Source organism: Typha angustifolia, chromosome 13 (genome assembly GCF_048772165.1).
Source record: "Typha angustifolia cultivar Huaian chromosome 13, ASM4877216v1, whole genome shotgun sequence".
In the NCBI taxonomy this organism is placed as follows: Eukaryota; Viridiplantae; Streptophyta; class Magnoliopsida; order Poales; family Typhaceae; genus Typha; species Typha angustifolia.
In genome coordinates this window covers 15,142,477-15,160,515 of record NC_133251.1, presented here as the reverse complement: position 1 = coordinate 15,160,515, position 18,039 = coordinate 15,142,477, and the positions used below count along the sequence as shown (strand labels likewise).

Below are 18,039 nucleotides of genomic sequence, written 5' to 3'. Positions count from 1 at the left end.
GAAAAGGCGGCGTTCGATCCACAAATTTCCTTTAGCATATGGTGTAAATTTACAAATTTCCCAGAAATCGAAGGTTCAGAGAGAGAGAGAGAGAGAGAGAGAGAGAGAGAGAGCGAGAGAGATGCCAACCATAGCAGTAAAACTCTATAGCGTCTTCTTCAAGTTCCTCCTCAAGCACCGCCTCAACTCCCTCCTCCTCCACCACCCTCCGTCGCCGGATCCTGGCGGCGCCACCACCTCCTCCTCATCCGGCGCCGGAATCACCTATCGGCCCGACGACCCCGTCTTCCCCTCCCATCCGTCCTTCTCCTCCGACGGCGTCGCCACCAAGGACCTTCACATCGACCCCGTCTCCTCCCTCTCCCTCCGCCTCTTCCTCCCCGACCCCTCCCTCAAATCCCCCAAACCCCTCAAACCTAACGCTTCAAACCCTCGGCGCAACAGCTACGACGGGTACCTCCCCTCCACCGCCGTCGCCACCGCTGACGTGGCAAGAAAGCTCCCCGTAGTGATCCAATTTCACGGCGGCGCGTTCGTCGCCGGGAGCAATAACTCGAGTGCGAATGACTTCTTCTGTAGGAGGATCGCGAAGGTCTTGGATGCGATCGTTGTGGCGGTTGGATATAGGTTGGCGCCGGAGAGCCGGTACCCGGCGGCGTTCGAGGATGGGGTGAAGGTGCTGCATTGGTTGGGGAAGCAGGCGAATCTGGCGGAATGCGGGAAATCGATGGTGAGTTCAGGGGGTGGGGAGAGTGGGCGGGAGCATATGGTTGACGCGTTTGGGGCGGCGGCAGTGGAGCCGTGGCTGGCGGCACATGGAGATCCTTCAAGGTGATTCCTCTTTCTTTTTTTGTTTTGTTTTGGTTCTATCTGTATCTACTGAATTATTCATTTAGGAAAGCTGGTTTAACTATGGTTTACTTCAAGAGAGTGATTTGTGTGAAAGGTCGATAAGAATTATGATGTCCAAGAAGTTGGAATTATTTGAAATCTTGGACTAATATTGCGCTAAAGTATGCTTAAGAAGTTAAATCAGTTTAGGCCAGGCACGAAGTTTGAAAGGATTTAAAGTTGCTTCCTTTTTCAAACTTGGCCTTTAGAGAGGCAAGTTCATTGTAATGGGAAATTTGTTTCTCTCTATTAATGTGTGATTTGGATAGAGTTTTAATCATGCTTTTATTGATTTAAGCTGCCTTTTTTTTCTTGGTTATGGACAAAGGAAGAAAGCTATCTTGATGGGAAAAAAAAGAACATAGTGAACATAAGGATGATAATAGGAGTGAAAAAGAAGACTTGGGAAAGAGGATAAACTAATCTGCCATCACTTATTTATTCTCCAAATTTAAATGATTAACCTCCTAAAGTAGTGGGAACCTAAGCCTAACCCTGAGAGAGGGCCACCTAGCTTCCAAGTAAAGAGGGAGAGTGCTGGCTTTCAGCAAAGAAGGAGCTTCTATATAGATATTACAGGCATCATTCCTCTATTTCCATACATCTCCACTCTTTATTATCACCAGTTATTCTGTCCCAGGATGCATGCTGATATTGGCTTGCGACAATGTTCCACTGGTTGCTTCAGGATAAGTGGTTTTTTTTAACTGATTCCAGTATTTTGACCCATCCTTTTATTTCACTGAATGGCATGATGTATGTTTAGGTGTTTTAGTCTCCTTCACAGGTATCTACTGAAAACTTAGTACCATATTGTAGGCAGTAGTATTGGATTTAAATTATTTTTCACTTGTGTTTTTAACAGATGTGTTCTCCTTGGGGTGAGCTGTGGTGCTAATATTGCTGATTTTGTTGCTCGGAAAGCAGTTGAGGCTGGGAAGCTTATTGAGCCTGTTAAGGTTGTTGCTCAGGTTCTCATGTATCCCTTCTTCATAGGAAGTGTACCAACACAGTCTGAAATAAAGCTAGCAAACTCTTACTTCTATGACAAGTCCATGTGTACACTAGCTTGGAAATTGTTCTTACCTGAGGAGGAGTTCAGCTTAGACCATCCTGCTGCTAATCCACTTGTGCCTGGGAGGGGTCCACTGTTGAAATGGATGCCTCCAACTCTTACAGTGGTGGCAGAACATGATTGGATGAGAGATCGTGCAATCGCATATTCTGAAGAGCTCCGGAAAGTGAATGTTGACGCACCAGTTCTTGAATACAAGGACGCTGTTCATGAGTTTGCCACACTTGACATGCTCCTCAAGACACCACAGGCACAGGCCTGTATTGAGGATATTGCTATCTGGGTAAAGAAGTACATATCACTTCGGGGACATGAGTTCTCATATTAGTTGTGGCAGCTCATGAATTAGGTGAAAGGGAAAAGCATCAGCGCAAGCTGTACCATAAGAAGGTGAATGGGGTAAGCAGGTGTGATGTAACTATGTAAGTTAATTCTTTTATATGCTTACTTTTGCACTACGTGAATGTGAACAGTCGCCTCAATTGAGATGATGTTCTTCCCAAATTTCATTATTTTGTTTCCTTATGTCTTCTCTTGCAACAGAACGAACAAGAGGTGAATTATTCTAATGTTGATTCTTTATTTCGGTAAGTATGCTTATGTAGTTATGTTATCTTGTAAAATATGGTCCTGTGCAAGCAAGGTCCTGACTTTGCCTGGCCTAACTGAACTATCCAGACATACTGCAGTTGCAGATTCACTTCTGTTAATTTTAAGATCAGCATCTTGATTAAATGTTGAAAGAATGAAGATTTACTTCTAAGTACTGCACCACTATTGCTATATGCCACATTGTCACTAATATAATCTTCTGCATCTAGCAAGAAATTGCAGCTAGTGTTTGCTTCTATTAAATGTTTATTTGTGTGAAGGAAGATAATCATGTTTGCTTCACAAGATCCTTTCTAAGCTATATGAGTGCCATTCGCCTCCAATTTGTCGTTTGTACATCTGCCTATTAAATCTACAAAGCTGAAAATCCCAGTAATAGTATGTTATTGACATTAGGTTTGTTAGCATCCAAGCAGTAATTACTAAATTATAGTTATACTGTGAGAATCAAGGAAGGCCAACAATTGCCGTGTCAACCGACAGTTATTGTGTCGATGGTGGCATAATACTTAGTACGGGGTGTGCTAGTGGCACAACCCCATGCCAACTGGCATGAGTGTGTGCTGATCGGCACGGGCTGCGTAAGGTTTGAAACGTTTTATTAATCCAAAATGAGATTCATTGATCTGAAATATATTCATTAGAGTGGTAAACCTAAAATATTTTGTGAGACCATTTTTTTTTAATCATATGACAATATGATATATATCCTTATTCTTAAAAAGGTTGTTGGTCAACTTTTGTGTTGATTAATACTAAAACCAAAAATTGTCTTTCATAAGCACGCTCGGAGAAATTGGTACGTCCACCATGATATGAGGTTACATCTATAACACATAACTGAAGATCAAGAGAGAAATAAAAAAGATTTTGAACCCTTAGACATGAATTTTTTCACTACGAAGATCATTCTATACTAGAGTTGAGGAGATTTTGACCTTTTAGACATTGATTTTTATTTTTTCAATGAGGAGAATCATATAATGAAGTGGATCTAGATTGTTGATAAAGTAGGACCCATTGCTTAATGAGGAGGGAGATACTCTCGACTTTACAAATTTATTACTGAAGAGGCTAAAGTGACAGATGTATAAGGATGAGCTGCAACGAATACATAAGAGACTCCGATTACTAAGAAATTATAGCATGGACATAGGGATATATTCATGTAACACTCTTGCCTAATGGGCACGTGCACTCCACACGCCCATATGAGCAAAACGCATGTGACAGGACGGACAAGGCCGTCGCAGAAAGATACATATGTATTCAAGAGAATCCATCCCAAAGATAAATTATACTATTAACTAAATAAATATATTAACAAATTAATATTAAAATCTATAATAATCATACTAGATACTATATAATTTGGCAAGACCCATACAAACCACGATAAACTATCAATAAACAATAAATACAACTAATAGATGAGTATAATTTAATTTGTATTATACAAATTATCGTCTAATATGATGGAGTATTAATATATCAAATATCGGTACAACTCTATATAAATTATCTTCTATGTCATCTCACGTCCAACTCATCTTATCATTATCTTAAAATGATACTTTACGATATCTTAAGTCGCTATTAGGTGCCACAAATCTAGGGATTAGAAAAAAAATAAAGAGAGTCTACTAGGTGCCACAAAATTTTTTAAAACAAAAATTTGAAAATATTTTTTAATTTTTTTACAATTTTTTAGGGCTAAATTGTTACGATTCAAGTTAGGATTTTGCCATCTTATGTTATGCCGAGCTTATGAACGCTAGACAAGAAGTCAAATCTGTAGAGGTCGAACTAGTGGTAGTCATTTAGGTATTGAACGAGGATGACAGTCTACTAGTTGAGCTAGATTTTCACAACTAGTTACTAGTTGAGCTAGATTTTCACAATTAGTTACTAGTCGAGCTGAATCATCTTCATGACCAGTTGATCCTTTAGATGGTTTAGATAGAATTGATAATGATGAGACTCAATATGGAATTAATAGCGGTAATAATGAGGATGAGACATACACTAGGGACAAAAGAAAGGAGATTGACCGTTTATACTGAACATGATTATAATTAAATGAGGAAAAGACTTAAATCAATAAGTAGCAGGACATCAAAGAGCGTGTACTCATAGGATGACATGAGTTCGTTATCATCATTAGCATCACATTAATTGCACCCACCAGAACTACAATACTTTCATATTCACTCTAATATGTCTATAGTGTGCTTGTTTCGGGGTAGGTCGTTTTCGTGCATATTCAATATTTATATTACATTATAGGAGAATTAAAAATCTATATTTGTATGAAGATATGTGAGGCGTTACAACAAGCAATGCTATCAGTGGATGAGTTTGAAAATTATTAACAATATTTGATACAATATTCTCGTATTATTCTTGTTAGCAAATAAAATCTTTAATACTTTGCATTATTCTACGTTCAATTAGATATCAGTTATAAACTTATAATTATTAAATTATTATAATGTATTCAATTATATTAGGTAAAAATTAATGTTTCTATTTGGCTATTATTATATCCTTAATAAACTAGGCCATTTACAAAAATAATTTAAGAATAAAAGACTCTAATGTATATTTTAATATATATATTCAAATTAAAAACCAAACGTTGACTTGTCGAAGACCCAAATATATATATATATATATATATATATATATATATATATATTCAAATTAAAAACCAAACATTGACTTGTCGAAGACCCAAAAATTTCTAAATCTACTATAAAAAAAGTGTGCCACAAGCGTACCGACCAGGGCTCGACACATCCTGGTTGGCACATGCTTGAGAATAACAAGTCATGAAATAAAATGGAAAATTCAACATATATAATTCATCTAGCTAATAAAGCCTTTAATAATGCATTACCTTTAGCTAGTTTACTGATTTCCTATATTGGTAGCTTATGTTGATTTAGAAGTTCTCTAGGTTTTCTGCCAGTTGTTACTATTAGTAGTTGTAAGTTGTAGCAAAATCATCATTCACAAAAGGAGGAACTTATCTCTTTCTGTACGCCAATACTAGTGGTCATCACCCTTCTATGTGACACTAACACTACTACTTCTTTGCACTTAAGTAGTACTGTTCATCAGCTTATCTCTATGACTTTGCTCAAATGAACTTCTGATAACTGATCGTCACTGTTTTCCCCCATTTAAATTGAAGATGCCTCATCTTCTTCTTGAGCATATTTTCTATGGATCTTTAATATTCATTGAGGCATTTCTTCTTTCTAGTCCATGTTTACTAACTTCAAGCCTTCTATCATCCATCTTAAATGATGATATAGCAGGAATAATTTACCTCATGAAACTTTTCTCCATATGCTTGTAAAGAGAAATGGTCCCAAACGTACTAGGTTATTCAAGGCTTTAGTGCTTTGATAATTGACATGTTGTTTAGCCATTATCTTTCTATTATGGTCATAATTTGCAAGCACTGTAATTGCAGAATGACAGTTTAAGATGTAAATAGTAATCCAAATGTGTCTTTATTTAAAACTCTTGTTGCCACATTTACTTCATGAATTGAAGCTGTAGTTGCAATTATTTGGAGTCCTGTTGGGAGGAAAACATAATATTCAAGTGTTAAGGATTTCTTGTAATATCAATTCTCTTTATGCAATCTTATTAGGAACAATCCCAAGTTGATAGAGATGCAGAAAGACCAAAGTGAATCGTCAGTTTTCCCTTCTGCACTTTGTACAAGTAAATATCCTTGGCAAAACATTGAGAGGAAATTTTTGAGGATAATTAGGTTATTGAAGCACCAATCATAAGTAGAGCTCTTCGTATAATATGTTACAATGTAATATACCACAAATGTATATGTATCAAAGTTTCTTTTTTCATCACAACGGTGACAAATCATTTCATCTCTCTGTGATTCAAGTTGGATAACTTATACTTATTTGCAAAATGAATAATACATATTGATTTCTTGTTCTTGGATTGCTGTTTTTATTGATATTCCATGCTTTGTAATCTTCGTCATGCTACAGAATTCTTTGCTGTAAGAAAAAGAAACTGAATGTGGGCATGAAAGTTGAGAAGGTGCATCTATTAGTCCTTAAATTCAGTTGTGTAAATCTTAGAAGAAGCAATATATGTGGGATACTTATTTGAAGCAGTTTTCACAAACAGTCCTGTACTCCTGCATGCTTCATTTTGAGGATATGAGAAAAGGATTTTTGAGGAAATCTAAGTTGAGAGAATAGAATAAATCAAGTATGGCTTAGGTCGGAATTTCTTCTCTTTCCTCAATACTCAGGTACATGTGTGCAACCGCATGAACAGTCGAAAGAGAAATACTGGAGGAAGTTAAATCCACAGAATGGAATCAAAGTGGATGCAATTGTCTCAAATTCTCACATTGGAGTCCCATGAGACAACAGTTATAGAAAAATTGATGTAATACAATTGCTAATGTTTTCATGATATGTTGAAGCAGATGAAGATGAGATATTGGAGGAAATCAAATTAAAATTCCACTGCTGAGGGGTTTGATCACCCCCAAATTCTCACTCTCAATGCCCAACATTTTCCTTGGCCAATCTGGAGAACAGTGAAGGTATGAAGCTGCTCTTTATAGAAAGCCTCCAGTAATGGAAAAATGGAAAAATAGACTTGGCATTCCAGCAATGCATATGATGTGATGTTCTGAGTCCCTATGAACTACTGGTGAAACTGGCAATGAGTATCCTGTGATAGTGGGGGGCTGACTGGCAGTGGTAATAGGAGTGAAGAATCTAATCTTTGGACCAGCCTTATGCATGTCAGTAGTTGTTAATGTTCTCATGCAGCAAATTATGGACAAAGTTTCCTAGGAGGTCTTCACCAGGTACTTTATTTTTATTTTTACTTTTGAAGAATAATTCATGTTTGTTTCCTAAGCCTCTTCTGTTTCAGTCATCTCTTCCATATTCCTGACCATATATTTGTTCACTGTTATTGCAATCTCTTATATAAATTATTAGCATAGTTAGTCATCCATCTAACTGACCTCTTTATATATCATTTATGAATGGAATGGGACAATACTACCATATGTTGTGATCCACAGCTAGGTGACAAGGATGGGCTAAAAAAAACTAAAAGCCATGTTGCTCAATCTTAAAATCTCAAACACTCTTGGTAAAATTAGATAATTTCCGAGATCAATTTGTGGGAGCCATTAGTACATGCATATTATATTTACAATGAAATGTACATAAAAGATACATATAAGGGTATATTTTTACTTATTTTTGCAAATACTTTCAATTTGTGGCTAGGAAAATATAAAATCTTTTTACCAAGTTTATTTTTGTTCTTTGCATTTTTGTGCAAGGCCCCGTACCTTAAATACAAAATCTTTTACCACGTGTGCCATTTTAGTCAAATTGAAGCATTGTTTAGGAGTCACAATCATAAAAATAGGACCATAGAAAAATAAGTGAATCAAATTTGACCCAGAAAACTTAAAGCGACCTTCCACGTTCCATATAGTTTAACACATTTGGCAGTAAAGTCCACATCTAGCTAACCCACAACTACTACCACGAGGTCGATTTCAAATATCCACATGCTTGTCACAAGATCCGAGATGGATCAACGGCTAGGTCATGAGTACGACTTAATCACGATGCATAAATTCTATATATAATTATGTTAAATTCCAATAAGAGTGCATTTTTTTATAAATATTTCGAAAATAATTTAGTAATATACCATTAAATTCTTGATTAGAGAAATCTAGAGATTCTAATTCTTCAAAAGAAGCATGTGAAGTGAACCATCTGGTCTTCTTTCTTCCTCTTCTTCTCTTGGGGGCCCCACGGGCTTTTCCCCAGCCTTTCCAACCACAGAGCTCCGGCTCCGGAGTGGGGCCCGGGGAATAAGGCAGCTTGGACCCTAAGCCACAAATCTCCATTATTTGTAGAGTCTCCCACGGAGAAGGTTCTTTTATGTTATCAGTAAATAAATACACGGTGGTAATATGGAAAAGATACACTGCTCCAAGGTTTTATTCTTTATTCGAGTGGGACCATTATTGTCGCAAATATTAAAGCGTCACGCATTTTATTTGCTCAGAGTTACGGGTTGGTCTTATTGAACGTTTGAACTACTTGAAATTTTTCTCCTCTTTTTTCCGCCCCCAATGATTGGTAAATGGTCAGAGACCGTGGGAAAACCTTGGAAGCCGTCAACCGCGGCTTGACACGAGGCACCGTCGGAGAAAATAAAACTATTTTAAAAGAAATATATTGCTATGTGGAATTAGTAGAAGAAAAATCCATGGGATAATGACACCTGAACTCCTTAATTTTATCGCTTGTTCTGTAGACACTAAATTAGAGCTGTCAAAAATGATTGAGTAGCTTTAGTTTTGAGGTGGAAGATATTAGATCTGCGTGAAAATAGGCATTAGTTGAAACAGCCTAGCTGTAATTAATTATGTACTTATTTTAAATTTAGATATGGTTATACTGTTCCTATGATTTTATCCCCCTTATTCCTCCCGATTAATGTGGTCTATTCCAACTCAAATCATTTTGAGTACGTAAATATTCTTTTGATGCAAAAAAAGAAAAGGTAGTTAGCATAATAACAATAATATTAACCCAAATTGCAAAGTTAAAAAATCCTTGGTTAATATACGCCAAATTGCCAAAGTAGTCACTATCCGCAGCCATGACTATGGCCCATGGGAGAACTTTTTCCCAACAAGAAGAGAGAGAGAGAAGGGGGGGTCTTAGGAAGCGCTCTTCGCCTTCCTCTGCTGCCCACGTAAATCTTTAGTTTCCTTTGGGAAGGAGAGAACGTGGGTTAAAAATTAGGTGCGGCGAATAAAGATTTATTAATGCCTCGGATTACGTTTAAGATCCTATGTCGTTGTGGGACTATTGACCGCTGTAACACAAGAACATGGGAATAAAAGACGACTACTACTTCTACTACCCATGGAAAAGAGAGAAAAAGAGAACAAGATAAGAGTGAGACAGAGAGATAGATCGCGACCTTCTCGCTCTCCTCCTTAGGGAACCGACACCGCTCTCTCTCTCTCTCTCTCTAGGAGTAGTGCTTGTGGGTGTTGAAGAGATGTGGCTGGTGCAGGGGAGAAGTGGTTTCGGATCTGCTTCTCTATTTCAGTGAGAAGTGAGAGAAAGAGAGAGAGAGAGAGAGAAGAAGAAGAAGAAGAAGCCATGAAGGAGAGGCGAAGGATAGGAATCCGAGGAGCCCGAAAAGCTTCGGGCTCCACCTTCTCTTGTGCGCTTCTCTTTGCGTTCCTCTGTTGTGCTCTCTTGGCCGCCATTGTTTTCTCCACTTTCCAGATTTTTGGAGGTAAATTTGAGTTCTTTTTTAAATGTTAAGATTCATAAGTTTACTTGACTGTAGATGAAAAAGATTGGATTTTGGTTTGTGGGTCTTCTCCATGTTTGAGCGAATTTGAGTTTCATCGTCTCGAGATTAGTTTTTGGGTTTGAGGTGGGATAATTTTGGACAGTAAGAACGACAAGGTTGGATTTTTGGCCTTAAAATTTCATGTCTTGATTAATGTTATCTCGATTTTTACACGATAACAAGCAACGATCAAAAGGTTTTAGTTTTAATACTACAGCTTATAAGGATAGGATGCTTGGAATCCAAGGAAAAGCACAAAGGAAAGAACTTGGAAGTAACCTACCTGGTTTTCCGGAATTGAAGTGAATTCAGACTTTATTCATCTCAGTACAATGAGTAATTTCTTTCTCTTTTTGATAAATTCGGTACAATAACAATCTGCAAGGAGATAATTGCGAAATAAAAAAGAGAGCTTGATTTTTTTCTTCTGTATTTCAAATAAATTTAAACATTACTTGTTTTTCATTAATTACATCTGGGAATTTTAAGTAACAAAAGTTGGAATTCGGTTTCTCTGATGTTGAAGTCATTTTTATTGATCTTTCTTGTTCTTTTTTGTGTTCCATTTTTTTTGAATTTATGGTAAATCTTAATTCTCTTCTGTCATATTTTATCTGAACTCCATTGTCACTGCTGAACTATAACAGCATCATTCCGACCGGTCCTAATTCCGGCATGGCCATTGTCGACGATGAGCGCCATCTCCACCGAGCTCCCCACCTCCCGCCGCGAGCCAGCCGCCGTCTCCCCTCCCCTTGAAATCCAGCAAGCCATCTCCTTCCCCGACCAAGTCCTCCTCATTCTCAAACACCCTTCCTCTCATCCCAACTCAGACCTCCTCTGCCTCTACTTCCCTTCTTCCTCCTCCTCCTCTTCGAAGCTCCGCCTTCGTCCCATCTCCCTCACCTCCTTCCTCATCCACTGCCCCATCGCTCCCCCCGGTTTCTCTGTCTCCGTCTCCCCCTCCCCCTCCCTCGAGCTCCCCGTCGTCCGCCCCTACCAATGGGACCACCTCGCCTACGCCGCCGTCCTCGACCTCCGCGACGACTCCACCATCGTCTTCGCCAAGGGCTTCAACCTCCGCCCCGCGCGGTTCTCCGAACCCTCGCGGTACGAGTGCGTCTTCGGGTGGGACTTCTCCAAGCCCAAGTACCTCATTACCACCCCGGCCCTCTCCGTCGCCCAAGAGATCGTCCGGTGCCGGACCCCACTCAGCGTCATCCTCCGCCACCGCCTCCCGAACCCCTCCAAGGCGCCGCCTTTAGTCTCCGTCAAGTCCAAGGGCCGCGGCGCAGTCACTCTCCCATCCGTCGCTCGCCCGGAGATCCTCTCCCGGCTCGGAACTCCCCGGAGGAAGGAGCACTCCATGTGCGTCTGCACGATGCTCCGCAACCAAGCCCGGTTCCTCCGCGAGTGGATCGTCTACCACTCTCGGATCGGCGTCGAGAGGTGGTTCATCTACGACAACAACAGCGACGACGGCATCGAGCAGGCGTTCGCCGCTATGGGCGGCGCGTCCAAGTACAACGTCAGCCGCCACTCGTGGCCGTGGCTCAAGACCCAGGAGGCCGGCTTCGCGCACTGCGCGCTCCGCGCCCGAGACCACTGCGAGTGGGTCGGGTTCATCGACGTGGACGAGTTCTTATACTTCCCGACCGAAGTGACCCTCAAGGACGTGCTCCGCAACTACACGACCAAGCCATGGGTAGGCGAGCTCAGGACCGCTTGCCATAGCTTCGGTCCTTCCGGGAGGAAGAAACTCCCCTCGGAAGGCGTGATGGCCGGCTACACGTGTCGTATGAACGCGCCAGAGCGCCACAAATCGATCGTGCGGCCGGAGGCCCTGAATCCTTCGTTGATCAACGTTGTGCATCACTTCCACTTGAAAGACGGAGTGAGGTACGTGAACATGGCCCAAGGAGTTATGGTGATCAACCACTATAAGTATCAAGTATGGGAGGTGTTCAAGGACAAGTTCTACCGGCGGGTGGCGACCTACGTAGCCGACTGGCAGGACGAGGAGAACGTCGGGTCCAAGGACCGGGCACCGGGATTAGGGACGAAGGCCGTCGAGCCGTCGGATTGGCCCCGCCGGTTCTGCGAGGTGAATGACACAGGGCTCCGGGATTGGGTGCTAAAGATCTTTCCTGACCCTCAAACCGGCAAACTTCCATGGTAATTGGAGCAAAGTGCAATTGGTTCTTTTTACATAACAAGACGTAGAACGATTAAAGAGAGAGAAGTATAAAGGAATTTGTCTTTGCTGCTATAGTTGTGTCAATCTGTTATACTACTAGTGTAATTATAGATGAAAGGCAGGCAGGCAGGCAGGCAGATCATTCTTTTGTAGATATTGACATCATATAGTTCCTTTAAATTGTGTTGAAGATTTGAAGGTAATGAATCGAATTTGGGATCTGGGGCTTACTATTCTCTCTGTTTCTTGTGACAACTCCTCTTCCACTCCTCCTCGTTCTAATTTTTCATCAAAAACTAATGGTGAAATCATTAGGATTAATGTGATTTATCAGATCTTACAATTCTTAAATCAAACTATATTTTTTCTAGAGGTAATTAAGTCTTTTCATATCCCTTTAGCTAATGATTGCAATACGGTATAAAGTACATAAGAGCGAGGGTGATTTACCCTCAATTTGTTTGTCACTAAATAAAATCCCCAATTATGGCAGAGGTAATGAAAATAATTAGGTCTTGGAATTATTATACTTTTGTCACCATCTCCTTCTTTTCATCGAGTTTTTCTTCATGGAACAGAATGTTTTACCTACCACAGAAGAAATTGACGCTCACTAACGTGGTACTATTCAATAATAGACCTTCTTCTTCTTTTCATTTCTACAGTTTAGTTGGGTAACCGTCAATTGAGTAGAAGATAGGGATGTTATACCTTCCTTGATGTGGTCCTTGAAGAATCTTGAGCTTTCCAGGAAAATGGCTATCTTTCTAACATCAAAGTTAAAAGATATATATATATATATATATATATATATATATATATATATATATATATATATATATATGTATACCTTCTATAAAACTAATCTTATTCATTCTTTTAGCTTTTACTTTTTGCCTTTACCTTTAGCTGAAGTTTTAATCGCTGTGTGATTAGAACACCCAGTAGAATCCATGATGGCCACCTTGTCTTGTTGGGTTCTATTATTACTTCACCATCACTGTTATCTTGCTGCATAATCTTATCAAAATTTGACATCATACTGTTCATAACCTACGAGCCTTCTTGACTGGCAAATCTTTATCCAGTGTCCTTCACAGCGTGGCCTTGTCTCTCTTTAAGGTTCCCCATTAACTTTCTTTTGTACTATTCTTTTAAGGAAAAAAAAAAGACTTTCTTTTGGACTATTAAAGGGAGGTTTATCTAGGCTAATTTATTCACAAAGATTTAGTCAAGGGGAGGACTAAGATAATCACATGGACCTGCCTAATTCTTTTAATTTGCTATGGTTAACATTAAAAAGAACAGATGGGTAGTTCTTTCTTTTCTTTGAATTTTTTGAAGGTTGGAAGTCTCATGATTAACTGGCAAACATAAGAGTGTTGTCTGGAATCAAAGTTGTCTCTAAATTTTTTTCTCCAATTTGATCCTAGAAAGGAGCAGTGAGCTGGTCTCCTTGTTTGCAGCTGTCTGCTTGACTAAGCAATGTGAAACCTAGAATTTTTTTTTTTTAATTCTAATTATTGTGACCTCTTTACAAGCCACAATATAAGGAAGTGTGGGCCATCTCTGCCAAGTGGCAAGCCATGTGGACAATTGCATATTTGACCCGGAATTTGTTGACAAAACCAAGAGGAGTGATTTCTGAAATCTTAACTCTGCCATTGTTTTAAATTTGGTCATCTTCCCATAATTGTGAGAAAAAAAATATTGCACCATGTTGGCTGTCAAGCCAATAGCTATGTAAGTCCATCATCATCAGCATCCCTGTCTCATTAATATGTGGTCCAGAGAACATAACTCAAAGCAAAGAGAAGGCTCAAAATTAATTGATAGATTTCTACAACCAGAAGTCAACCAGACACTAAATCTCCAGATTGGTGCAAATTTCCGATCGAAGCAAAAGCCTAACATAGAAGAATTTGCTGCAAAATCATTTAGTGAGGATCTGTTTTCTTGGTTGCAGTTAAGAATCATGCAACAGAGGAGCAATCACTGCATAAAATTCTATATATTTCTACAATCTAGATGAGAAATGACATTTCAGAAAACAAGTTGGAGACATCTAAATGGTAACCAAACTATGCTTAGACTATCACACAATAAGAAGGATTTTGTGACAACTCCAGTTTCAAGATAATCTGCAACTTCATTTCTCTATCATACTCGTTGAATTGTTTCTTGAAAGAAAAAGGTAGAATGGCAAGTAGAGAAATACTTGTACAACATACAAGTAAATACTAATATTCATCGTTTCCTATAGGTTTACAATCAGATATCAGATAGCAGCTTAAAAGATGTGCTTGATGTTGCCTGAGAGGTTGTAATAAACATTTCAGCTGAATGGCATTATAAAGTATATGCAACAAGTAAACAAAGAGTAACTCAGTGATATATCATACAGGCATTGCCAAATCAACTGACACACTTTTGTTGTTATCCTGCTGATCCTCGCTATTACAGAAAAAGGTTGACTAACATTTAACTCCTCAGGAATCTTAATGGAGGAATATTTCCAATGCGATTTCCAACAATCACTGAAAGTACTAAAACCAATGTAGCGCCACATTTTGATGAGAAAAATCTGGGAAGGATCCTTGAACTTTTAGACAGGGTCATAACTCGATCGATTTCCAATTCCTCAAACTTAGCTTTACGACATATTATTTGCATTCCAGGCCACTCCCATGACATTCTACATTCTCTATCATTGAATGATTTATCCCTGACAAAGGTGGCAACAGAACATATGAGAGGATATGAGATTCAAAAATCAATTCCCTTCGCTTGAGAAAAAAATGAGGAGAAAAGGTTAAAAGAAAGGAGATAGATCACTTGTCTATATTTATACAGCAGCTAATGACCTCCTACTTTCTACATACTAAAGTGAACGACCAAAAGAAAAATGAAAATTGACATTCCAAACAAAGATCCTCTTGTCTTCACTGGGGAAACTTATTTCCATTTCAAAAAGACAATCTTGGCAATAACATAATTCACCACTATTCTGGGCCCCTGCACTCCGACATTCAATACAAAGATCCAAAAAAAACATGCCAGATTGCAGCCCACAGATATCAGATATGGTATAGATTAAGTCCTAAAAATGCTAGTGGATCCCCAAGTCCGTAGAATCAAAGCACAAAGGCAATCAACGTGCTCAGAAAATACTCAGACATAACATTCCAAGCAAATAACTCTCAAATTAAGCTTATAGCCCCCACAAAGGGGAATTATAATGATCCTTTGCATCTAGCTCTATGTGCTTCAATATTAAATGGAGAGAAGAGAAGGGGGATTTTCTTTTCATTCTTAATTTCTAATTCAGGGGTGTTGTTTGATGACTTATCTTCTTTCTCCTTCATCTAAGCTCCACACCTGGTTAAACTTTTGGTGCCTTCTTCAAAATTGAATAAGACCGATGGCATGAAAATCTCTCCACATTTCATGGAAAGAACCTTGCATGCTTGCTTTTTCCCCTGGCCTGATTAGAGTATAATTCAAAGGTTTGACCTCACACTGACATTTGACAAAACAAGCTACTTGATTCTCTCATAAAACACCTTTGGATATTTCAGTTCGCTTCTAATCAGAACCATGTTATCGACCAAGGATGAAACAAAAATAAAAAAGATCTAAAAGTGATTAGTACCAAAAAATCTGGTTGAGGGGGAAAATATGAAAGATTGAATAAGGGAAATAAAGATAGCATAGGATAAGAATAAGAGAAAAGGAAGATGTAATCAAAAGGAATGATAAGGAGGTGAAAATTCATCATGAACTTCACAATCACAGTCCACCAAAATTTTCATGATATGATGATACACATCAAATAGGATGATCCCCCTTTCAGTTAAATATCATCAATCTTGACCCTACTGATCTAAGAATTGTGTTTAAGTAAAAGCTAGAAGAAAAACAACAACATTATCATCTTGAGTATATCTAGAATTCTGTCAGAACAAGATCATGAACATTTTTGTTAAAAAAATGTCTGTCCTAAATGGTCGAAGCATCAAGCGCTAACCTCATGTATACAGTTAATTGATAGCTCTTGTCTTTTCCAAACTCCTTGTACACACCTTAACCTACATCAACCTTGCATCCAATAAATGTATGCCTTCATCTAAAGCAAAATCTCTTGATGAGAAATAACTGACACCATCAAATAAATTGTTAAATGAAGCCATATGACTGTGTAAATGGAACTTTGATGAGATAAGCCATATTTCTGGGACACATATATATAGGTACCAAAGAGCAATTATCAGAATAGAAGTAACAAGGTAAGAATGATTCTTTAATCAGTATAAATTGGGACTGGAAGCAAAACATCACATAGTTGGAGCAGAAAACATATGTCCTTTTGAAATACAAAATACAGAAACAAGAAAATTATGATCAGGCCCACCAGTGATATAAAAGCTGCTCCCAAGTCCCAACAAACAGGAAGTATGATCTCTAGATTCAATAAGGAAGTTCTCCTTCTGGAAGTTCCCAATTGTCTTCTTCCTCTTCATCTTTCTTGTTGTCTGATTCGTCTTGCTTGTCTTTAGGCAAAGCTTTTGGCGTATACCGTCTATCAAGTGAGAAGAGAGACAAATAGATGAAGCAATCAGCATGAAAACAAGCCATACTTCAAAATCTTAATAAATAAATAAAAAATCTGCAAGGTATTCCAAGATTCTAGTCCCCAACTAATTCTTGTTACTTATTCATGATCCACCAAGAAGGGGAGTGTATAACATCAACTGGACCCTCTTTGCATCATCACCACCACATATATTCATATATAATTACATGACCCATCAGAATTTTCATTGCCCAGCACAAAAGATAAGTACAAGAACAAACACAATTACCAAAGTAATGCAAGTCTAAATAATTTTGAAAATATACTAGAATGGGCAGAATACTGCAACTACTAAATACTAAGAAAAGAAAATTTTTGAAAGCCTACTAAACTTTCCTTGCATCATGAGTAATTGACATGCTGTAGCTTTCTAACCCATCAATATCTATAATGACGAAATTTAATGCAAGTAAAGATGCAGACCTCCTTCGATTCCTCCGGGCGGCCTCCCGGGTTTTGCGCTTCTTCTTCTCCTGCATGTTCTCAAAGAACCTCCTCCTCCTGCACTCCTGTATGACTCCAGCCCTCATCACCTCCCTCTTAAACCTTCTCAGCAGCACCTCCTCGGGCTCGTCCTCCCCGACCACCACCTGAACGTTGTAGCAGCCCGACTTGGCGAAGAGCACGTTAGCCCAGGCCAAAGAAGGGCAGCAACTCCGCAAGGTCGCGTCTTTCTCCGTGAAAATCTGGAGCCTGGGATTCTTAACGGAGATCGGGAGAAACCCATCTGCTCTATCCGTCGGGAATCTCCATGGGAGAGGGGAGAGGTGCGATGGCCTCGTCGTCGTCGGGAGAGGGAGAGATGGTAGCGAGCAGAGGAGAGCAGAGACAGAAGCCGGCATCGTCGTTTCACGCCTTGACGACTACCATTTGAGGGGGGGTTTTGCGTTGTTTTATTCCTTAAACCCTTTCTTGCTCTTCTCCAGTTACTGGATACCTCCAGTGATAATCCAACGGCTGCTAGCTAATTGCTCTTCACAAGGTGATCTCTAACTCTATGATGAGAAGTACAGGTACTAGAAACAGGGAGGCATTGCCTGCCTTGAGAATTATGCTCCAATCTTTGAAATCTAATCCTTTGACTTCATAACAACAACAAGAAAAGAAAAGAAAAAGAAGAAGAACAAAACAGCAACAAAACCTATAAATTCTAGTACTACTTTTCGATTAACCAATGGCATGTTCTTTAGAGGTTATTCACTAATAAAATCTCGACAC

General features: G+C 39.1%; 3 protein-coding genes across 6 annotated transcripts; 2 read left to right on the top strand and 1 right to left on the bottom strand.

Moving 5' to 3' along the window:
* The first annotated feature begins 54 nt into the window (after positions 1-54).
* On the top strand, positions 55-7,540 carry LOC140774666 (probable carboxylesterase 16). Of its 3 annotated transcripts, none has more exons than XR_012106626.1 (3): positions 55-831; positions 1,757-2,365; positions 6,610-7,540. XR_012106626.1 is itself a non-coding variant. In XM_073117746.1 (2 exons), exons 1-2 carry the CDS (start codon positions 122-124, stop codon positions 2,292-2,294), a joined length of 1,248 nt encoding a protein of 415 aa, XP_072973847.1. In that variant the 5' UTR covers positions 55-121; the 3' UTR covers positions 2,295-5,257. The 3 variants fall into 3 exon arrangements, 1 of the variants encoding a protein (XP_072973847.1); XR_012106625.1 differs by lacking the exon at positions 6,610-7,540 and adding an exon at positions 6,243-6,567; XM_073117746.1 differs by lacking the exon at positions 6,610-7,540 and having other exon boundaries at positions 1,757-5,257.
* A 1,883-nt stretch (positions 7,541-9,423) lies between these two features.
* Positions 9,424-12,421, top strand: LOC140774549 (glycosyltransferase family 92 protein Os08g0121900-like). Its single transcript, XM_073117587.1, has 2 exons — positions 9,424-9,931; positions 10,639-12,421. Exons 1-2 carry the CDS (start codon positions 9,793-9,795, stop codon positions 12,168-12,170), a joined length of 1,671 nt encoding a protein of 556 aa, XP_072973688.1. The 5' UTR covers positions 9,424-9,792; the 3' UTR covers positions 12,171-12,421.
* Positions 12,422-14,497: 2,076 nt separating this feature from the next.
* LOC140774481 (small ribosomal subunit protein bS21c-like) lies at positions 14,498-17,830 on the bottom strand. 2 transcript variants are annotated; one of them, XR_012106600.1, is made up of 3 exons: positions 17,245-17,830; positions 16,600-16,767; positions 14,498-14,913 (listed from the first exon to the last, which is right to left on the bottom strand). XR_012106600.1 is itself a non-coding variant. In XM_073117492.1 (2 exons), the coding sequence occupies exons 1-2, from the start codon at positions 17,661-17,663 to the stop codon at positions 16,656-16,658; spliced, it is 531 nt and encodes a 176-aa protein (XP_072973593.1). In that variant the 5' UTR covers positions 17,664-17,830; the 3' UTR covers positions 16,445-16,655. The 2 variants fall into 2 exon arrangements, 1 of the variants encoding a protein (XP_072973593.1); XM_073117492.1 differs by lacking the exon at positions 14,498-14,913 and having other exon boundaries at positions 16,445-16,767.
* Positions 17,831-18,039: the final 209 nt, after the last annotated feature.